Here is a 24,123-nt window from a genome sequence, read left to right on the forward strand (position 1 = left end):
AGATAATGTAGCCCAAAAAACTAATTCTCTGTACAGCGAACTCACATTTCTCCAGCTTAGCAAAAAGCGAATTGTCCATTAATAACTGTAATACCTCACGCACGCTCCGCCAATGAGACTCCAGATCTGGCGAATAAATCAAAATGTCATCCAAATACACAACCACATTTTTACCGATCAAAGGTCTAAGGATGTCATTAATCAGATTCTGAAAAAATGCAGGAGCATTAGTAAGACCAAAAGGCATAACCAGATTCTCAAAATGACCCACAGGAGTGTTAAAAGCAGTCTTCCATTCATCACCCTCCTTCATGCGCAACAGATTGTATGCCCCCTTAAGGTCAATTTTAGAGAACCACTTGGCCCCCAATAACTGGTTAAACAGATCAGGAATCAATGGCAGTGGGTAAGGATTGCGTACCGTAATTTTGTTAATCTCACGAAAATCCAGACAAGGACGTAAACCGCCGTCCTTTTTTTTTTTACAAAAAAAATCCAACCGCCACAGGAGACTTAGAGGGCCTAATGTGACCGGCGGCCAAACTTGTCTGTATGTATTCCTCCAAAGCCTTCCTCTCAGGAATAGTAAGGTTAAATAAACGACTTTTAGGAAGAATCGCTCCAGGGACAAATTCAATAGAACAATCATAGTCTCTATGGGGAGGCAAAACCTGCGATTCTTTCTCAGAAAAAACTCTCCAAAAATCCTGAATAGGAACAGGCAATTCTCCCCTATCCAAAGCTGCAATACGCCCGTTACAACACTTGTCATAACATTTATGGCTCCAGGATTTAATTTCACTGGTAGACCAATCCAGTACAGGATTGTGAAATTTTAACCAGGGCAAACCCAATATTACTGGAGAAGGCAAGTTATTCAACACTACCAAATCCAATTTCTCATGGTGAACACCATTAATAGTGAGAGGAAATTCACTGACCTTGAGAGTAATATTCTTCAAAGGGGAGCCATCCACAGAAACCACAGCAATGGGGGATGATAAAGGTTCAGGTTTTAAATTGAGTTTTTCCACGAATCCCCCATCAATTACATTCAGTGTAGACCCGCAATCAACAAACACCCGAAATTCCATTAATTTTTCCTGAGCAATCGTGGAAGCAGCTAAAAATATACCCTTGGAATTTAAACAGGCAATACGGGCGTGACTGACCATTTTTTTTTCTTTCTTCATACGAAGCTCACAGCCTTTAATCAAATGACCAGATTTTCCGCAATAGAAACACAAGCCTTCCGAAAAACGACGGTCTTTTTCTTGAGAGCGAGGTGCCACCGATCCAATCTCCATCGGTTCACCACTGTTAGTACACACATTATCATAACCAGAAACTGACATAGCAGAGGATTTGCTCTCATTAACCCTAGCACGCAGTCTTCTATCCACCCGTATAGCGAATTGCATAGCCTGTTGCAAATCCTCAGGTGTAGGATAAGCAATTAGCAGGTCTTTAACCCTTTCACTGAGCCCAGCAAGAAATAGACTTTTCAGAGCAGAATCGTTCCACCCTGTTTGAGTGGACCAACGACGAAAATGAGTACAATATTTTTCCACATTACCTGATCCTTGTTTTAAACGTCTCAACTCAGTCTCAGCTGATGCCACACGGTCAGGATCATCATATAATAATCCTAAAGCAGAAAAAAAACTATCCACTGATCTGAAGCATGTATCACTAGGTTGCAAAGAAAAGGCCCACTCCTGAGGCTCTTTGCGCAAAAGTGACATTATGAACCCTACGCGCTGGGATTCATCCCCAGAGGACTTGGGTCTCAAACGAAAATACAATAAGCAAGCATTTTTAAATGAAAAAAATTCTCGATGTTCACCAAAAAATAAATCCGGCAAACATACCTTAGGCTCCAAGAAATATGCTCCAGGACAGTTACTCACGTGCTGACGGAGCTCGGCCACTTCCAGAGAGAGTCCCTGCAGGTGTTTAGCCAAATCCTGAACCGACACCATGATGGAACAAAAAAAAAAAAAAAAAAAAAAAAAAAAAAAAAATCTTTCCTTAGAGAATTTGCAGGCTGGACTTACTGTTATGTTCTGCTACCAAAGCTAAGGAAAGAGAGGAGATCTGTCCCTACTTTAGGACTCAGCTGAATCCCTACGATGTAACAGGGAACCTGATCCTGCGATCAGACCTGCTAAAGTCCTAATCTAGTCTGTACGGAGACCTATAGATGTGGGGAGGGAATCCCTACAAGTACTAAGGACTGGGAGGAATATGGGACACCTCCTAACAGAAATAGTAGCAGACAGACGAACAAACAAAATAGATAGAACATAGAGGTCCGTAGACCAAGCAAACTAACAGAGCTAGATACAGAGCACAGGCTAGCTAGAAAGTTGATATACAATGAAGTCCAGCAAAGCCAGAAGGGCGGAGCAGGATTAAATAGGCCAACAAGGTCATGTGACCAGCAAAGGAAAAAAAACCTAACAGCAAGGTTCTAACAATGCCTCTGTCAGCAGGTATGGAGGACTGGAAAAGATCTGTGTTTATTCCTATTAAAACAAAGAAGGGAGATTCTACAGACTGTGGAAACGAACAGACTAGAATTCTCATACCTCATGCCAGCAAAATACTCCTGAAGATCCTACAAAGATGTTACAGCCTTATTTTGACAAAATGCTGCCAGAGGAGCAAGCAGGATTCATAAAAGGCAGAGAAACGAGATGTGATTGCTGACTTTAGATGGATAATGGAAAAGGCCAAAGAATACAAAAAGGAGATTTGTTTGCTTCATCAACTACAGCAAAGCCTTTAACTGTGCTGATGACCAGAAACTTTGGAATACCATGAAGGATATGGGTGAGCTGAACCATCTGATCAGCCTCATTAGGAACCTTTACATCGACCAAGAAGCAGAACGGAACATGGCAACATGGCATGATTCAAAGTAGAGTGAGGAGTCCGACAAGGCTGTATTCTGTCACCATTGCTCTTCAATTTATATGCAGAAGCTATTTTCAGGAAGGCTGGACTTGCTGAAAAAGAAGGAATCAAAATTGCTGGACGAATCCTCCACAATCTCAAATAAGCAGACGAAACAACATTGATAGCAACAAGCGTAAATGGAATTAAATGGAATGAAGGACTTATTACGGCTTGTTAAGCTTGAACATGAGACTGCTACTCAACACAAAGAAGACAACATACTCAGATCGATGATCGCTCAAGATGCAGCGACAACACCAGATGTCAATAGGAGAATAGCTATGGGCAAATCAACAATGAAGTTACTGGACTAGGTCTTCAAATCAAGCAACATAACCTATCACTGGCGACAAAGACACTATTCGTATGTTGTCTGGTCTTTTCTGTGGTAACATACAGATGCAAAATCTGGACGATAAAGAAACAACTCCTTCGAAATGTGGTACTGTAGAAGGACGTTATTAATGCCATAGACAGCAAGAAGAATAAACAAATTTTGGAGCAAATAAAGCCAGACATGTCACTTGAAGCAAGGATTGCCAAGCTAAGACTTGCCAACTTTGGAGACATCATACAAAGTGAGAAATCATTGGAGAAGTACATCCTGGTTTGAAGAATAGAAGGAACAAGGTGAAGAGGAAGACCAGCAACCTCATGGCTTGGTACGATCAAGCTAACAGCAGAGAAGACCCTGTTGGACCTATTTAGGCTTGCACAAGATCGATCCATCAAGTCGCCATGACTCGAGATCAAAACGATTGCCATTAAATAATGTAAGAGATTGATGGCGGCATTTAAATTGTTAAATAGCAACCATTTTAGTTAAATGGCTTCATTCAGACATCCATTTTTCTCATGTATGAGAAAAGCTGACCAATTATTTTGATCAGTCTTTGAGAGTGTGGTCCAAGTGTCATCATTTTTTTTTACATGGAGCGAAAAAAAAAAGTTTCTCCACCTTCTCTTTTCTGACAGTCTGTGAAAGGAGATGCCGTCCAATTATACTTTTTTTTTTTTCACTGACCCATAGACTTGAATTGCCTATTTTGTTTCATCACTCCTATCAAGATCGGACAGGTCCCCGTAATTTTCCTCTGTCCGCAATGAATCACAGACATGTGATGGCACTCGTACGCAAAAAAAATGACGTCTGAATGAGCCCTTATTATAACAGCTCCTGATCCGATTCCATACACATGCACCCTGACTATGATGACCGGTATGTCATGGCGCACAAAGTGGTGAAGAAGTTAGCTTTTTTTTTTTTAAGGAAATAAAGTATTTTGGGGGGAGGAATAAATAAAATGTTTGTTTGTATGCATTTGAACCTTAGGCCCCGGCTACATAGCAACTTGTGAGTTGAAGTAAAATAACAGAAAAATCCTAGTACAACGGCAGTAGTTAAAAAAAAAAAAAAAAGTAAATAAAACAAAATACAAAAATCAGAAGCAGTCTTTCAACAATCTTAGTAAATCTGATGTAGTTGTTACCAATATTTTTTTCCGTAGAAGAATTACTGCTCGGACCTTAATTGTGTAATTGTGTTTGCTAATTGGTTCGCTAAGGCTATGAGGCGCCGTCTTTTGGCATTTGTTTTGATCACGTTGGTTGCCAGAGTAAAGTACTTTTGCTTACTATAAAATGTATAATATGTAATGTATACGAAGTGTAGAGATGAGGTTTAAAAAAATTCTCCTTTCTTCATTTTTTTTTTTTTTTTTTTTTTTCTCCATCTCGCTCTTAAATACTGATTCATAATATCAATTGTTTGCTTAGCTTCCCCCCAGGGAGCAGCATTAATCTTTTGTTGAGCAAAGAGTGTGGTGTTTGTTCTTTTCCCATGTATTGTCTGCTATTAAACCTTCAGCTGTTTTTCTCTGTTTCAGGGTTACCTTAGCTACCATTGGGATCAGCTGGCTGGTCGTGGGAGCCACACTTGTTGGGCAGCTGCCAAACGGCAGGTAAAAGCATCTTCAGAAGAGCTAACACTGTTATATGTGTATGCAGCTAAAGGGAAGGTGTAACCTACAAAAAAACACTATTTAACTGTAGATACAGTGGTAATTTGCAGGTAAATAGTGATTTACTATTGTTTGGCTATTTAACTGAAAGAGTTGCTACAGGTAGAAAATGAAGTTTTATTTTCCCTGCAGCCGCTCGCTTTGAGACATTGGGGTGGTGCGGAGAACTAGAACAGACACCACTGCACTGTTCGGTAATCACTCCCTCTGCACCTTGATTGACAGCTTGTTCTGCAGCATGTGTGTGCTGAGCTGGCTGACAATGTATAGAGGTGGGGGGGGATCACAACACGCTCACCGTATATTCACATGTAGCTTTTTTAGTGTGTTTTTACTCTGCTTCATAAATGTAAACTATAGTTGTGTGTCCAGTCCACCAGCACTCCTCCAATAAGATAGAAGAAAAAAGTGGAAATTAAGCACATTTTTGTGATGTTTTTTGTGCTAACCCAATTTGATTCTAAATGGGAAAAACTACAGTAAAAAATGCTAAACACACTTGACATGTTGTATCTTTAAAAAAAAAATGCTCCACAGATCAAAGAAAACAAGGGGAAAACACTCACCATATGAATAAGATTTTAGAAATCTCATTAATTTTGTTATTACAGAATGATGCAGTCTTTTTGCAAGAGTAAACTGAGAAAAAAAATGCATCAAAAACACTAAATGTGAACAAGCCCAGTAGGAGGTGGAAAACTCCTTGAAGTCTCAAACACAATTCCCAGAGGATTAATAAGTCCAAACAGATAAGTTCCTGCAGCTAAGATGAACGACTCAGTTTGAGAGCACCACTCCAGTGTTAGATATACAGGTGCATCTCACTAAATTAGAATATCATCAAAAAGTGAATTTATTTCAGTTCTTCAATACAAAAAGTGAAACTCATATATTATATAGAGTCATTACAAACAGAGTGATCTATTCCAAGTGTTTATATCTGTTAATGTTGATGATTAACACTCGTTCCTAGTGTGCTGGATGTCACTTTTCAATGCAAGTTTTTGAGAGCCTTAGTCTGCCTCTTGTAGCTTTACATTGATTGCTTGTGACCATTACCTGTGACTTCCGGTCACTGTTGTTGCTTTCACTACATGGCGCTGATAAGTGGTGAATACAGCTGCTGGTGATTATGAGATTAGGTTCAGGGACTTCCGATTAGTAGCACCAAGCACTCCAGAGTTGAAAAAAAAAACACACTGGAATGGTGCTTTAACAATCAAGTTCTTCTACGCTGGTATAAATCAACTCTCTAGTGCTCTTCTTTATGCGTCTCCCACACCTCCCATATTTAAGGGGTTGTCCAGTCAAAATAAAACTTTGCCTAGGGGACATGAAATGTAGAAAAAAACAAATTCTGACACATTCAACTACCAGCATCCACTTGGATCCAGTGCAGGCCATTTTGTGGTCTGCACGGAGACCAGAAACTCCCCCATCCCTAGACTGTTGCGGCTTGTTGGCTGCAGCAGTAAGGTGACTCGAACACCGCTTCATCAGATGTTTTATGATGACCGGCTGCTTAACCAGGCTTCCAGAAATAAAATGGTTGTCATTAAATCCCCGCCCTACTGAAATGACTCTACTTTTCTTGTCCCAATTTATACTGCAAAGATGACGAGTAGGCTGCAGAGAGAAAAGTGCCAACTTATTTTAACTTCTCTAGTGACCAGTGTGGAACGAATATCAAGATTTTTTTTTTTTAGTCAGTAATATATTATTTGATATGTCATATAAATGATTAAGTAAATTTTTAGTAACCATGTATATTCAATGCCTTGCTACCAACATTATCAGTGATGGCCATAATACTGCTCTCCACAAGCATAAGATTAGAGGGCTTTCTCCAGGTTTAGGTTAAAAACCTATACATAGATATTAGCTATCCATCCCCCCCAAACGGTCATAATATTAAAACCACTGAAAGGTTAAGTGAATATCATTGATAATTATCTATTATAATCAATCTTGTAGTATCTAGATAATATCTACTATCTATAATTATCTATCTACAATAGTTCCTAACAAAGGGATGGGATATATTAGACCGCAAATGAATTGTTAGTTCTTAAAGTTGATTTGTTGGAAAAAGAGTAGGATAAGGATCTGGGTGTATTTGACATAATTCTGATGGCTAAAAGATGGGTCAGAGCTTCTCCAAATTGATGATGTTTTATGGGTAGGTCACAGTTTGCAATAGTTAATACCTGCTAAAAGTAGTCAAAGGATAGTCATCCAGAGAGCCTGAGACTGGGACCTAGGCGCTCAAGGTTCACTGATGAATGGGAGGAGCAATAATCATCTAATCAGAGTGCCCATGTTGACTACTGAAAGCACCTGGGCAATAGAGTAGAGCAAGAAAGTAGGTTTTCCTGGGGAAGGATGCGCTTTAGAAAAAAGTGCAAGCTGGCAGAGGCAATCTGCTGCTGTGATCAATGTTTTGCTGGGAAAATTGGGTTCTTGTATTCATATAGATGTTACTTTGATATGTATTGCCTAACTAAACATTATGGCATATCAAGTACACCCCTTTTTATGTAACAGTATTTATTTTTTTTTAATGTGATGGCCCCTTTCAGAGGGATAATGCACTCCACCACACTGCAAAAATGAAGGATTGGTTTTAGGAACTTGACAGAGATCAAGGAGTTGACTTGGCATTTAAATTTCCCAGATCTCAGTCCAGTCATGCATTTAATAAATGTGTTGAAAAAAGCGAATCTGATCCATGGTCAAACCATACATTTTGCATGACTTCACATATCTGCTTCTAATGTGGCAGATACCATAGTGCTCCTTTTATAGGTCTTGTGGTTCATGGCTCCTTTGGCGGCACAAGGAAGACCAACACCGTTTTAGGCACGGGAACCTGTTATGTCCCAAAACGCAATTAACCCGCACATATGGAGTTAATCTGAAGGTTGACAACGTTCAAAATCAGTACTGCCGTCATACTGAAAGCCCTGATACCTGGAGGAAATTATCTTTAATCCCTCCAGCTTTCAGTCATGGAGACGCAACTTCATTCACCGCTCAGTACTGAGTGAGGCTGTAAACACGCCCTGACAGCCGGCTTTACAGTGCATTAGTACAGAGTGGGCTGTCAATGCCATTGTGAGGCTACAGCCGTTGCTCACAATGACCTCTACTCGGCCTGCTTCAATCACCGCTGTGTTTCGTGACTGAAAGCCTGAGGCTGTTTGGTGGAATAAACTTAATTTCCTCCTGACCGCTGGGCTTTCGGTGCAGCAACTGAATGGCTTTAGAATGCTATTAACCTGCAGATTACCCCATATCTGCAGATTACATATTTTTCTTAATATGTAAATTATTATTTATTTATATAGCACCATTGATTCCATGGTGCTGTACATGAGGAGGGGTTACGTACAGAATACTTATATCATTTACATTAAATGAACTAACAATGATAGACTGGTACAGAGGGAAGAGGGCCTTGCGGGCTTACATTTTACAGGATGATAGGGAAGGAGACAGTAGGTTGGGGTGTTGCAGAAGTTCTGGTGGTGGTAAGGCGGCAGCATGGTCATTGCAGGTTGTAAGCTTTCTTGAAGAGATGGGTTTTCAAGTTCCGTCTGAAGGATCCGAATGTGGCGGATAATCGGACATGTTGAGGCACAAAATTCCAGAGGATGGGGGATATTCGGGAGAAGTCTTGGAGGTGATTGGGTGAGGAACGAATAAGTGTGGAGGAGAGTAGGCGGTCTTGGGAGGACCGGAGATTATGTGAGGGAATATATCGGGAGATTAGTTCAGAGATGTACAGAGGAGAAAGGTTATGGATAGCTTTGTAGGTCAGTGTTAGTAGTTTGAACTGGATACGTTGGGTAATTGGGAGCCAGTGAAGAGATTTGCAAAGGGGGTAGCAGAGGAGTAGCGAGGAGAGAGATGAACTAGTCGGGCAGCAGATTTGAGGACAGACTGGAGAGATGCAAGAGTGTTAGCAGGTAGGCCACAGAGGAGGATGTTGCAGTAGTCAATTTAGGAGATGAGGGCATGCACAAGTAGTTAAGTAAATTGAGGGTTTGCGGAAAGGACGGATTCTGAAAATGTTTTTCAGCTGGAGGCGACAGGAGGTGTCGAGAGCTTGGATATGTGGTTTGAAGGACAGGGCAGAGTCAAGGGTTATGCCGAGGCAGCGGATTTTTGGTACAGGGGAAAGAGCGATGTCATTTATTGTGATAGGTCAGATGGGGAAAATACATCATCTCCCGCCTTGACTACTGCAACCTCCTGCTCTGTGGCCTCCCCTCTAACACTCTCGCACCCCTCCAATCTATCCTAAACTCTGCTGCTCGACTAATCAACATGTCCCCCCGCTATTCCCTGGCCTCTCCTCTCTGTCACTCTTCTCTGGCTCCCCATTGCTCAGAGACTCCAGTTCAAAACCCTAACCATGACATACAAAGCCATTCACAACCTGTCTCCTCCATATATCTCCGACCTAGTCTCCCGTTACATAACTGCACGCAACCTCCGATCCTCACAAGATCTCCTGCTCTACTCCCCTCTTATCTCCTCCTCCCACAACCGTATACAAGATTTCTCCCGTGCTTCTGCCCTACTCTGGAACTCTCTACCCCAACGTATCAGACTGTCGCCTACCGTGGAAACCTTCAAAAGGAACCTGAAGACCCACCTCTTCCGACAAGCCTACAACCTGCAGTAACCACCGCTGCACGACCAGCTCTACCCTCACCTACTGTATCCTCACCCATACCTCGTAGATTGTGAGCCCTCGCGGGCAGGGTCCTCGCTCCTCCTGTACCAGTCGCTGTCACATTGTGTTCAAGATTATTGTAATTGTTCTTGTATTATACCCCTTTTTCACATGTAAAGCACCATGGAATAAATGGCGCTATAATAATAAATAATAATAATAATAATGAGATGGAGGAAAGATGAGGAGTTCAGATTTGTCCACATTGAGTTTGAGTAAGCGAGACAAGAAGAAGGATATAGCTGATAGACTCGCTGGGATTCTGGACAGCAGAGAGGTGACATCTGGGCTAGAGAGGTAGATCTGAGTGTCATCAGCGTACAGGTGGGACTTTAAGCTGTCCCTGGCCAAGGGTATAGATGGAGAAGAGTAGGAGTCCTAGGACGGAGCCTTGAGGGACTCCAACAGAGAGAGGGCGGGATGAGGAAGTAGTGTGGGAGTGGGAGACACTAAATGTGCGGTTGGAAAGGTATAAGGAGATCCAGGATAGGGCAAGGTCTTTCTCTTTTCCTTTGTTGTCAATCTGTAGTAGGAGGCATTAGCCAACTCTGTCGAAGGCAGATGATAGGTCTAGGAGGAGGAGTATGGCGAATTGTCTGTTGGCTTTGGCTGTAAGTAAGTCATAAGTAATTTTGGTCACGGCAGTCTCGGTGCGTAGGGATGGAAGCCAGATTGTCGGTTGTTGAAGAGAGAGTTAGATGAGAGGTGAGAGGAAAGTTCAGCGTGAACATGTTGCTGAAGGAGTTTGGAGGCAAATGGTATCAGAGATACAGTTATATGAAAACGTTTGGGCACCCCTATTAATCTTAAGCTTAATGTTTTATAAAAATTGGTGTTTTTGCAACAGCTATTTCAGTTTGATATATGTAATAACTGTTGGACACAGTAATGTTTCTGCCTTGAAATGAGGTTTATTGTACTAACAGAAAATGTGCAATCTGCATTCAAACAAAATTTGACAGGTGCATAAGTATGGGCACCTCACCAGAAAAGTGACATTAATATTTAGTAGATCCTCCTTTTGCAAAAATAACAGCCTCAAGTCGCTTCCTGTAGCTTATAATGAGTTCCTGGATCCTGGATGAAGGTATTTTTGACCATTCCTCTTTACAAAACAATTCCAGTTCAGTAAAGTTTGATGGTCGCCAAGCATGGACAGCCCTCTTCAAATGATCCCACAGATGTTCAATGATATTCAGGTCTGGGGACTGGGATGGCCATTCCAGAACATTGTAATTGTTCCTCTGCATGAATGCCTGAGTAGATTTGGAGCGGTGTTTTGGATCATTGTCTTGCTGAAAGATCCATCCCCTGCGTAACTTCAACTTTGTCACTGATTCTTGAACATTATTATCAAGAATCTGCTGATACTGAGTGGAATCCATGCGTCCCTCAACTTTAACAAGATTCCCGATGCCGGCATTGGCCACACAGCCCCAAAGCATGATGGAACCTCCACCAAATTTTACTGTGGGTAGCAAGTGTTTTTCTTGGAATGCTGTGTTTTTTTGCCGCCATACATAACGCCTTTTTGTATGACCAAACAACTCCATCTTGGTTTCATCACTCCACAGGACCTTCTTCCAAAAAGAAATTGGCTTCTCCAAATGTGCTTTTGCATACCTCAGCCGCCTCTGTTTGTGGCGTGCTTGCAGAAACGGCTTCTTTCGCATCACTCTCCCATACAGCTTCTCCTTGTGCAAAGTGCGTTGTATAGTTGACCGATGCACAGTGACACCATCTGCAGCAAGTTGATGCTGCAGCTCTCTGGACGTGGTCTGAGGATTGTCCTTGACTGATCTCACCATTCTTCTTCTCTGCCTTTCTGATGTTTTTCTTGGCCTGCCACTTCTGGTCTTAACAAGAACTGTCCCTGTGTTCTTCCATTTCCTTACTATGTTCCTCACAGTGGAAACTGACAGGTTAAATCTCTGAGACAGCTTTTTGTATCCTTCCCCTGAACAACTATGTTGAATAATCTTTGTTTTCAGATCATTTGACAGTTGTTTTGAGGAGCCCATGATGCCACTCTTCAGAGGAGATTCAAACAGGAGAACAACTTGCAAGTGGCCACTTTAAGTAGCTTTTCTCATGATTGCATACACCTGGCTATGAAGTTCAAAGCTCAATGAGGTTTCAAAACCAAAAAAAGTGCTTTAGTAAGTCAGTAAAAAGTAGGTAGGAGTATTTAAAACAAGAAAATGATAAGGGTGCCCATACTTATGCACCTGTCAAATTTTGTTTGAACGCAGATTGCACATTTTCTGTTAGTACAATAAACCTCATTTCAAGGCAGAAACATTACTGTGTCCAACAGTTATTACATATATCAAACTGAAATAGCTGTTGCAAAAACACCAATTTTTCTAAAACATTAAGCTTAAGATTAATAGGGGTGCCCAAACTTTTTCATATAACTGTATGGGATGATAGATAGACAGAGCGGTAAGTGAGCGGTTAAGATCTCTGGGCTGGGCATGGATTTCCCTGAGAATCTGTCTCCCTAACTTTTAGTTTAAATGAAAGAGGTGCTAACAATGTCCGACAAGTAGATCAGGAGAGCAGACTGTCAGTCATTGCATGTCTCATACTGGTGACACTACACGGTGTTCCAAATTATTATGCACAGCAGAGTTTTCAACCTTTTCATTTTAATAAAGAACAAAAAAATGGTAATTTTTTAAATTATAAGCATTAGCAGGTTATTACAAACTGAAATCAAACAGTTTTCAACTCAAAACTTTATTCTAGGTGATGTTACATTTGCACATAGGACCCCTTGTTCGAAAGGAGCTTCTGAACTCTCTCGTCCATTGAATTTGTCAGGTTTTGGATGGTTTCTGCTTCAATTGTTGTGCATGAGGACAGAATACCCTCCCAGAGCTGTTGCTTAGATGTGAACTGCCTCCCGCCATCATAGACACTCCTTTTGATGATGCTCCAGAGGTTCTCAATGGGGTTGAGGTCAGGGGAGCATGGGTGCCACACCATAAGTTTGTCCCCTTTTATGCCCATAGCAGCCAGAGATGCAGATGTGTTATGTGCAGCATGAGACGGTGCATTATCATGCATGAAATGATCTCGATGGTCCAGATTGACGGAGTGGAGGATGGCTGGTTGATGGACACCCCATGCAAACACGGCTACGGCGCTAACAAGGAGGAGGTGGAGTAATGTTTTGGGCTGGAATCATGGGGAGAGAGATTGTCGGCCCTTTTAGGATCCCTGAAGGGGTAAAGATGAACTCCATAATGTATGTTGAGTTTCTCAAACAGCACTTCCTTCCATCATTCAAGAAGAAGAACCGTGCATTCCGCAGCAAGTTCATTTTCATGCATGATAATGCCCCGTCTCATGCTGCACATAACACATCTGCATCTCTGGCTGCTATGGGCATAAAAGGGGACAAACTTACGGTGTGGCACCCATGCTCCCCTGACCTCAACCCCATTGAGAACCTCTGGAGCATCATCAAAAGGAGTGTCTATGATGGCAGGAGGCAGTTCACATCTAAGCAACAGCTCTGGGAGGGTATTCTGTCCTCATGCAAAGCAATTGAAGCAGAAACCATCCAAAACCTGACAAATTCAATGGACAAGAGCGTTCAGAAGCTCCTTTCGAACAAGGGGTCCTATGTGCAAATGTAACATCACCTAGAATAAAGTTTTGAGTTGAAAACGGTTTGATTTCAGTTTGTAATAACCAGCTAATGCTTATAATTTCAAAAATGACCATTTTTTTGTTCTTTATTAAAATGAAAAGGTTGAAAACTCTGCTGTGCATAATAATTTGGAACATGCATTTTGAGTTCAGTTTGAGGGTTTTATTTTTTAAAAAATATACTGTTATCATAGGCAGTTTGTACAAAAACCTTTCAATTGTACTCTAATAGTTATTTGACTGGAAAATTACAATGACTGCAATTCATATAGGTAATTTGGGAAAATCTGAGAAAATATTATTTGCATAATAATTTGGAACACAGTGTGTATGTATATGTGTATGTATGTATATGTATATATATATATGTATGTATATGTATATATATATGTATGTATATGTATATATATATATATATATATATATATATATATATATATATATATATATATATATATATATATATTGTACAGACGAAAAGTTTGGACTCTCATTTAAAGAAATTTCTGTATTTTCTTGACTTTGAAAGTTGTACATTCACACTGAAGGCATCAAAACTATGAATTAAAACGTGGAATTATATACTTAACAAAAAAGTGTGAAACAACTGAAAATGTCTTATATTCTAGGTTCTTCAAAGTAGCCACCTTTTGCTTTGATGACTGCTTTGCACACTCTTGGCATTCTCTTGATGAGCTTCAAGAGGTAGTCACCGGAAATGGTTTTCACTTCACAGGTGTGCCCTGTCAGGTTTAATAAGTGGGATTTCTTGCCTTATAAATGGGGTTGGGACCATCAGTTGTGTTGTGCAGAAGTCTGGTGGATACACAGCTGATAGTCCTACTGAATAGACTGTTAGAATTTGTATTATGGCAAGTAAAAAGCAGCTAAGTAAAGAAAAACGAGTGGCCATCATTACTTTAAGAAATGAAGGTCAGTCAGTCCGATAAATTGGGCAAACTTTGAAAGTGTCCCCAAGTGCAGTTGCAAAAACCATCAAGCGCTACAAAAAAACTGGCTCACATGAGGACCGCCCCAGGAAACGAAAACCAAGAGTCACCTCTGCTTCTGAGGATAAGTTTATCCGAGTCGCCAGCCTCAGAAATCACAGGTTAACAGCAGCTCAGATTAGAGACCAGGTCAATGCCATCCAGAGTTCTAGCAGCAGACACATCTTTACATCAACTGTTAAGAGGAGACTTTGTGCAGCAGGCCTTCATGGTAAAATAGCTGCTAGGAAACAACTGCTAAGGACAGGCAACAAGCAGAAGAGACTTGTTTGGGCTAAAGAACACAAGGAATGGACATTAGACAAGTGGAAATCTGTGCTTTGGTCTGATGAGTCCAAATTTGAGATCTTTGGTTCCAACCACCGTGTCTTTGTGCGACGCAGAAAAGGTGAACGGATGGACTCCACATGCCTGGTTCCCACCGTGAAGCATGAAGGAGGAGGTGTGATGGTGTGGGGGTGCTTTGCTGGTGACACTGTTGGGGATTTATTCAAAATTGAAAGCATACTGAACCAGCATGGCTACCACAGCATCTTGCAGCGGCATGCTATTCCATCTGGTTTGCGTTTAGTTGGACCATCATTTATTTTTCAACAGGACAATGACCCCAAACACACCTCCAGGCTGTGTAAGGGCTATTTGACCAAGAAGGAGAGTGATGGGGTGCTACGCCAGATGACCTGGCCTCCACAGTCACCAGACCTGAACCCAATTGAGATGGTTTGGGGTGAGCTGGACCGCAGAGTGAAGGCAAAAGGGCCAACAAGTGCTAAGCATCTCTGGGAACTCCTTCAAGATTGTTGGAAGACCATTTCCGGTGACTACCTCTTGAAGCTCCTCAAGAGAATGCCAAGAGTGTGCAAAGCAGTCATCAAAGCAAAAGGTGGCTACTTTGAAGAACCTAGAATATAAGACATATTTTCAGTTGTTTCACACTTTTTTATTAAGTATATAATTCCACATGTGTTAATTCATAGTTTTGATGCCTTCAGTGTGAATGTACAATTTTCAGAGTCATGAAAATGCAGAAATTTCTTTAAATTAGAAGGCGTGTCCAAACTTTTGGTGTATGTGTGTGTATATATGTATGTGTGTGTGTATATATATGTATACAGTGCTGGTCAAAAGTATTGGCACCCCTGCAATTCTGTCAGATAATACTCAGTTTCTTCCTGAAAATGATTGCAATCACAAATTCTTTGGTATTATTCTCTTCATTTAATTTGTCTTCAATGAAAAAAACACAAAAAGAATTGTCCTAAAGCCAAATTGGATATAATTTCACACCAAACCGAAAAAAGGGGGTGGACAAAAGTATTGGCACCCTTTGAAAAATCATGTGATGCTTCTCTAATTCGTGTAATTAACAGCACCTGTAACTTACCTGTGGCACCTAACAGGTGTTGGCAATAGCTAAATCACACTTGCAGCCAGTTAACATGGATTAAAGTTGACTCAACCTATGTCCTGTGTCCTTGTGTGTACCACATTGAGCATGGAGAAAAGAAAGAAGACCAAAGAACTGTCTGAGGACTTGAGAAACCAAATTGTGAGGAAGCATAAGCAATCTCAAGGCTACAAGTTCATCTCCAAAGACCTGAATGTTCCTGTGTCTTCCGTGCGCAGTGTCATTTAAGAAGTTTAAAGCCCATGGCACTGTGGCTAACCTCCCTAGATGTGGACGGAAAAGAAAAATTGACGAGAGATTTCAACGCAAGATTGTGCGGATGGTGGCTAAAGAACCTCGACTAACATGCAAACAAGTTCAAGCTGCCCTGCAGTCCGATGGTACAACAGTGTCAACCCGTAGTATCCGTCGGCGTCTGAATGAAAAGGGACTATATGGTTGGATACCCAGGAAGACCCTACTTCTTACCCCGAGACATAAAAAAAGCCAGGCTGGAGTTTGCCTAAACTTACCTGAGAAAGCCTAAAACGTTTTGGAAGAATGTTCTCTGGTCAGATGAGACAAAAGTAGAGCTTTTTTGGAAAAAGCATCAACATAGTCTGTACAGGAAAAAAAAAGAGGCATTCAAAGAAAAGAACACGGTCCCTACAGTCAAACATGGTGGAGGTTCCCTGATGTTTTGGGGTTGCTTTGCTGCCTCTGGCACTGGACTACTTGACCGTGTGCATGGCATCATGAAGTCTGAAGACTACCAACAAATTTTGCAGCATAATGTAGGGCCCAGTGTGAGAAAGCTGGGTCTCCCTCAGAGGTCATGGGTCTTCCAGCAGGACAATGACCCAAAACACACTTCCAAAAGCACTATAAAATGGTTTGAGAGAAAGCACTGGAGACTTCTAAGGTGGCCAGCAATGAGTCCAGACCTGAATCCCATAGAACACCTGTGGAGAGATCTCAAAATGGCAGTTTGGAGAAGGCACCCTTCAAACATCAGGGACCTGGAGCAGTTTGCCAAAGAAGAATGGTCTACAATTCCAGCAGAGCATTGTAAGAAACTCATTGATGGTTACCGGAAGCGGTTGTTCGCAGTTATTTTGGCTAAAGGTTGTGCAACCAAGTATTAGGCTGAGGGAGCCAATACTTTTGTCCGGCCCTTTTTTGGAGTTTTGTGTGAAATGATCAATGATTTAATTTTTGCTTCATTCTCTTTTGTGTTTTTTCCTTGCAAGCAAATTAAATGAAAAGAATAATACCACAGAATTTGTGATTGCAATCATTTTCAGGAAGAAACTGAGTATTATCTGACAGAATTGCAGGGGTGCCAATACTTTTGGCCAGCACTGTATATATGTGTGATTTCTCTAGAATAAGACATCTGATCACAGTTATAAAGATATCATTTTATTCAGCTTCCTATGACCTACATGCTCGTATAGTTGAAATAGGAGGGGGATCCTACTGTCATTCCCTTTAATGAACAGGTCTGACATTTTGGCAATGGTCAGAAAATTTAAACTAACTTTCAATAAAAAAAAAAAAAAAAAAAAAGTTTGTTTTTTTTACTATTAGCATATGGATTTCATTAATTTTTGCAACATTATTTTCAGGGCAAAAAACTGGTTCAGTGAGAAGGTCCATATTGTCTGCTGTCGAATTTGTGGCCGAGCACTCTCCAGTGCCATTCAGTACCATAATAAGTGAGTTGAAATTTCAAACTTCTTTCTTCATGTAAAATCAAATCTGCTATTTAGAAGCCTGTTTTTACTCTTATTTAATTTTTGCTGCTCCCCATAACCTGTTTTGTGGTTTATTTTTATTTCTTTATAAATCATACATATGTTTCCAATGATATGATCTTTATTCGTTCTCCCATGACAGCACCACAAGAGAGGGGATCCGCCCACCAAGGACAGGAAACCTAAAGGCTTAAATGGGGCGGTCCTCTCTCTCGCCTCAGTTTTGGTTTCCTGTCCTTGATGGGAATAACGTTTCAGGCTTACCTGAAGATCGTGATGCCTTGCCTGGCTGGCTGGTTTCTAGTGGGGATGCCTTCTCGATTCCGGCTGGGTCAGGTATTTAGTGCCACGGTGGACTCAAGGGGGTCTGCACCGTGTGCGCGCGCCCAGGAGCAGCTCTCCCTGCCTGGGAGGAGAAACTCCGGCGCAGCCCAGCCACCCCTGCTGGCCTGGAGCTCACCACGAGGCGGTCTGTGTTCTCCCTGACTTCTCCGGACCTGGAGGGGCGTGGCTTCCAGGCAGGTATCGCGGGACGCAGGTCTGGAGGTGTGGCCTCGGCTGATGCACTTCCGGGTCTGCATCCTCCAAAGCTCCTTGAGCGCGTCGGCAGGGGCAGAGGGGCGGGACTTGGGACGAGGTCACGTGACCCGGAAATCTTCAGTGCCCAGTAAATGATTAGCTGGGTCCACTATGGGAGTGCTTCCTGTTCTTCTGCCATGAGTATGGATGTGCAGGCAGAGCACGTGCAGCAGGAGCACGAGAAACAAGAGCAGCTCCGGCATCAGCTGCTTTCTGGGAAGCACCACAGAGCTCGGCAAACAGTCGCCCTCTTTCTGGCTATCGGAGCGTCCAGTCTGGAGTCATGCCTGGGGACAGCCAGCAGACGTGATGATTTGGCAGCCTCTAGGGAAGAACCCTCGGCTGCGAAAGATCCTTCGTTCATCCCGGTACGAACCTGTTGGTGGGGTAAGTGATCTTCGTGAAAGTTCATTAGGGTCATAGCGTTTCCTTCTTTTTCTATCTTTAAGGGGAAGAAGTGCCCCTCAAAAGTAAATCACAAGGAGTGTGATTTATGTAGAGCCCCATTACCAGACGCCTACCCCAAGAGGCTCTGTCAATCATGTATTAAAGAAATGGTGACTGAAGAGACCTCCAACCTCTTAGTGGAGTTAAAATCCCTTGTTAAGTCGGAAATCTCCAAAGCCCTCGCAAGCAGAAAAAGTCCGGTGGACTCCCCTTCAGACAGTTCCCTGGCTTCGGAGGGTGAGGTTAGCTCAGCGGCCTCATCCAAGTCAGCATCCTCTTCACACCAAGGCTCAAGTCGCCATTGCTTTCCCCTGAATGAGGTGGACGTCTTAGTGAAAGCAGTTCGCTCTGCAATGGGCATTGTGGATACGAGGGTGGAGAGATCGGTACAGGACCTGATGTTTAGGTGTCTGGACCAGAGAAAGAGGAGATGCTTTCCATTGGTTGATGAAGTCCAGGGGTTAGTGCAGAAGGAGAGGAAAAGGCCAGAGAAAAAGGGTTCTCTTCCACCTTCGCTTAAAAGAAACTATCCCTACGATGAATCATCCTCCTCTTCGTGGGATAAAGCCCCAAAGCTGGACTCTGCCATTGCCAAGGCCTCCAAGTCATCCTCTTTACCATTTGATGATATAGGGGCTGTAAAGAACCCGCTTGATAGAAAGGCGGATGCCTTCCTCAAGGGGGCTTGGGAGACGGCGGCCGGAACCCTAAGACCGGCAGTAGCATCAACATGTACCTCCAGATCTCTCATGGTCTGGCTGCAACAGCTGGAGACCCAGCTAAAGACTAAGGTTTCTAGGAAGGACATCCTATCTAATTTCCCTTTAATCCAGGGCGCAGCGGCCTTCTTGGCTGATGCCTCTGCAGATGCGGTGAGGTTAGCGGCCAGGTCAGCGGCCTTGTCCAACGCTGCTCGCAGGGCCTTATGGCTGAAATGTTGGCCGGGGATCTCCAAGCTAAAGCAAGGCTTTGCTCCTTCCCTTGTGAGGGGGGTTATCTTTTTGGCTGATCAATGGACGCGATACTGGAGAAGGCAGGGGACACTAAAAAAGGCTTTCCTTCAGTTTCCATGCCATCATATAAGCGTTCTTTCCAGAAGAAAAAGTTTGTCCAAAGAAAGTCGGCTAAAGAACAGGATAGATACGAGCCCCGCAGGGGGAAAGGTAGAGGGTTATTATTTGATTCCTCCTTCCAGGGACCCCGGAAGAAAGGACAATGACACGTTCTCCAGGTGGGGGGGGGGGAGGCTATCATCCTTTTTTCCCGCCTAGGAACGTATTTCCAACAGTAGTTGGATCCTAGGTCTGGTCAATTCGGGGTTAAGATTGGATTTCCAATATGCACCCCCACAGAGATTAATGGTAACCCCCTCTCGTTCCTCCCTCGTGCAGCAGTAAGCACTGGAATCAGAAGTCCAGGAACTCTTACAGAAGTCTGTCTTGCGGGAAGTTCCAGGTCCAGAAAAAGAGAAAGGGTTCTACTCCCCTTTCTTTCTGATCCCAAAGCCCGATAGTTCCTTTAGAGCGATTATAAACCTGAAAGTCCTAAATAGCTATTTGAGAGTGCCTTCGTTTAAAATGGAGTCTTTTTAAATTCCACAATAAAACTTTTTTCCTGAGTGTTACATGGCGGTCCTGGACCTTAAGGATACGTATTACCACATACCCATTCATGAGGGATATCAGATACACCTCAGGGTGGCAGTTAGATTACAGGGGGTGGTAAGACACTTCCAGTATGCGGCCCTTCCTTTTGGTCTGGCGGTTGCTCCTAGAATTTTTACCAAGGTTATGGTCGAGGTTATGGCTCATCTTCGGGAGAAAGATGTGCTCATCATTTCCTACCTAGATGATCTCCTAGTGGTGGGAAATTTCTTCCTTCATTGTAGTACACATTTGGAGCAAGTAATGGTCGCTCTGAAAGACCTTGGTTGGTTACTAAACTTAGAAAAATCTAGACTTATGCCCATGAAGACCCAGCAGTATTTGAGTGTCGTGCTGGACTCAGAGCTGCAGGAGTCCTGTCTTCCAGACTCAAAGATTAGGAAGATACAGCTCCAGGTGGAGGTGGCTATTCAGAACCCCTCCATGTTTCTCAGAAGGGCAATGTCCCTGTTGGGAACTTTAACCTCATGTTTCCCAGCAGTTTTATGGGCACAGTACCTACCTTTCCAGGACCCTGCAATGGGAGGTTCTGCATAATGAGTTTGTCGTCAGGGGGCATCTGGAGGGTATTTTGACCTTATCTCCCCATTCAATTTTATCTCTTCGATGGTGGATGGATGTCTGGAACCTGTCCAGAGGTGTCCCGTGGGTGATGCATCCGTGGTGACTACACACGATGGATAGAAGTCCCACAGGTTGGGGAGCCCATCTAGGGGAAGATATAATCCAGGATGTCTGGTCAAGGGGATTAGGGACACCATTTCTCTGGCCTATTCGTCAAGTGGGAAAGAAATACCAGAGGGTCTGAGGGCCCTATCTACTTGGGCCATGGCGACCTCCTGGGCTTAGAAAACGGGCATCTTCATAGAGGAGATATGTAAGGCCGCTACCTGGTCCTCTCCAAATACCTTTTTCAAACGCTATAGGTTGCATATGGTTGGCTCTTCCGACCTCCCCTTTGGGAGAAGGGTGCTCCAGGCTGTGGTTGCCCCACTAGAATCTCCATTCTCTGTAATTCTCTCGTGGTGCTGTCATGGGAGAACGAATAAAGTCTTGGTTACTTACCGGTAACGTGATTTTTCAGAGCCCATGACAGCACCCTTATATTCTCTGCCTTTTAGTTGGATATTCACTCACTCTTTATAAGGGTGAGTGAAATATATAAGGAAAGTTGTCCACACCAAAGAAAATTACCCGTACAGAAAGCTGCCCACACGGGCAAAAGTTATTTCCTCCCCTCGACCTGTAATATTATATCACAGTGGAGGCTATGTACAGTATGACACCGGCTGTACTGAGATAACGTTATCATTCCCCCCACACTCCCCACTTGTGATATGTTATATCATGCCAGAGCCCGTGTACAGTGTGACCAAGGCTGTACTGATACAACGTTATCACCCTCCCCCACGCCCACCACCTGTAATATGTTATATTGCGCTGTGGGTTTGTACAGTGTGACCCGGATGTACCGATATAATGTTATCACCAGGGCTGTGGAGTCAGTCAGAGCCCAATTTGGTGGAGTCGGTATAAAATGGACCGACTCCTAAAATATATAATAAATTGGGTACAGTAATTCAATGCAGTTTGTGGGGAATATTTTTTCATAAGAATTTGGGAAAGTTATGAAATGTCCTATAAATGTCTGTTCTGTTCCTGATCTAACGGTCTAGACTTTTAGCTGAGATGGATCTGTGCTACAGTAAATGTATCACTTAAACATGAGCCATGTATGAGGGAGTCGTGGAGTTGGAGGTTTGGCTTACAGACTCCACAGCCCTGGTTATCACCTCCCCACACACCCCACCTGTAATATGTTATATCGCGCCGGAGCCTGTATACAGTGTGACCAAGGCTGTACTGATGTAACTTTATCACCCTGTAATATGTTGTATTGCTCTGGAGCATGTGTACAGTGTGACCCCCCCCCCCCCCCCGCTGTACCGGTATGTGCCAAATTTTTCGCGTGTTCACAGCCTTAGCCCTCTTTAATGAACTGTTTTAATAAACTGTTGTTGTTTTTGTCCGTGTGGGCTTTTTCCTGTGGGCATTTTGCATGGAACAGACGGAAGGTATGTCTGTCTCCTTTTTGTTATTTTGAAAACTTGCATGCCTACAAATTGTTTCTTTTTTTCAAAGACTTACAACTCTTTTAGTGATTAACACACATTTCTCTTTACAATTATGAACATACACAAAAAAAGTTGACCTACAACAATGATCTCATAATTGTTACAATATGTGGCCAATCTGTTAATGGTGTGTTCAAGCAACATCATCCAGTGAATGTATTATAAAGCTACTCATCCACACGTCTAATTTAAATATAATTATTCTTTTTGATCTTTTATTTTCACAGGGAAAACAGACCCAAGAAGGGAGGAATTTGTGTGGCCAATCACACATCTCCAATTGATATCATTATTTTAGCTAATGATGGCTGTTATGCGATGGTGAGTACAAAACTGTATGTATTGCTTAAAATGCAGCCTGTCTAAGTGGCTCCTACTTATGTAGTGCAAGTGCTACTTGCGTTTTTGAAATGCATTTTCAGTTCTCTTCTACAGTCTGGTATACCTCCAAAATATGACTGGTCTCATGTTCAGGCTTAAAGTGCTCTCGGTCTCTTCTGCAGTTTTTTTTATAACCTAGACCCAATAGGATCGATTCATCAAAGCTTTTACGCAAAAATAAAACGGGCACAAAAGCTTTTGAAAAGTTGAAAAATTTTGCTACTTTGGGTATTTTTTTAGCCAGTTTGACCCCTGGCAGAGGTGGGACATGGACGGGCCAGACTGTCAAATTCGTCAAAAATGCCGGCGTTTTGTACACCAGAAATGCTACTTCAGTCGCCGACTGGAGTAGCATTTCTGGTATAACGCATGGAGGCCACACCACTTACTAGAGGTGCCAGTTTCATTAAGTGGCATGTACCTCCTAAAAAATTTGACACCTCCTATTTCAGCAAGACTGGTGTAGCGCGATTGTGCCAGTCTTAATGAATCGACCTACTTGCCTTTAATGATGTGGATCGCATCATGCGGTCTATCTAGCATTGTCGGCACACACCTCCACAGTCCAGCACATACGCATTTCACACTCTGCTGTTCAGGGAAATGGCATAATTACAGCCATCCAGTCTTGAGTTGGCCAGGAGAGTGTGAGGCAATCAGCATGAGGTGGATTAAGTAAGGGACGTCATTTATGCTGTCAGATTTCAGTTTGTAGCGCACTGCACAGCATGCTCTTAATAAATTTGGTGCATTCTACTCCAGTGCTCTGCAGTTTAAAGGGAACCGGTCACGTGCCTGAAACGTGGCAGCGTGAATCAGACACCGGCTCATAAATTACGTACATGTATGTTTTGATTTAGAAAAATATAGCTGAGAACTGGACCAGGGTGAAGTGATTAGTTGCAGAGGTATGTCCACACAGGCTTCATTCTGCCTGTTTGTCAGAATTAAAGGCCACTAACTAAACATACATAAAGAGACTTGTCAATGTAGTTGAGAGGGTTAGGGAGAAGTTTGCGGGACATAAGGGTCGTCCTTGTCACCTCATCCTATTTCAACTGTTTTTATTGAATACTCCGCAGTAAAACGCAATGTAATGAGGAAGATTTAATTCATGTTGCTCGTGATTAAATCAGTAAGTCTGACACGTCCTGATAATATATTAGAAAATTACATGCAGGTGGGCACTCAGACACTAAACGCTTGTTCACACGCAGCATTCTTTATTTTCGTGCCTTTTTTAAAGGAAAAAATGCAGTATTTTAGAATAGCAACAAAATAAAAATTTCCAAAATCTCGTTTACGTGGTTTGTTTTTTTACCCTTGCATTTTTTTGAGCTGCAGGTTTTTTCTTTTTTTAATCGCAGTATGTTATGTTTT

General features: G+C 42.5%; 1 protein-coding gene across 1 annotated transcript in view; it reads left to right on the forward strand.

The window, feature by feature from the left end:
- GPAT3 (glycerol-3-phosphate acyltransferase 3) overlaps positions 1-24,123 on the forward strand; it is a 131,200-nt gene that overhangs the window by 87,750 nt on the left and 19,327 nt on the right. The window contains exons 4-6 of the mRNA XM_073637111.1: positions 4,848-4,922; positions 17,409-17,498; positions 22,590-22,683. Coding sequence (XP_073493212.1) covers positions 4,848-4,922; positions 17,409-17,498; positions 22,590-22,683 — 259 coding nt within the window. The remainder of the gene's footprint in view (positions 1-4,847; positions 4,923-17,408; positions 17,499-22,589; positions 22,684-24,123) is intronic.

This window comes from Phyllobates terribilis, unplaced genomic scaffold (assembly GCF_046119375.1).
Source record: "Phyllobates terribilis strain yellow unplaced genomic scaffold, ASM4611937v1 Scaffold_1__5_contigs__length_1240528914, whole genome shotgun sequence".
In the NCBI taxonomy this organism is placed as follows: Eukaryota; Metazoa; Chordata; class Amphibia; order Anura; family Dendrobatidae; genus Phyllobates; species Phyllobates terribilis.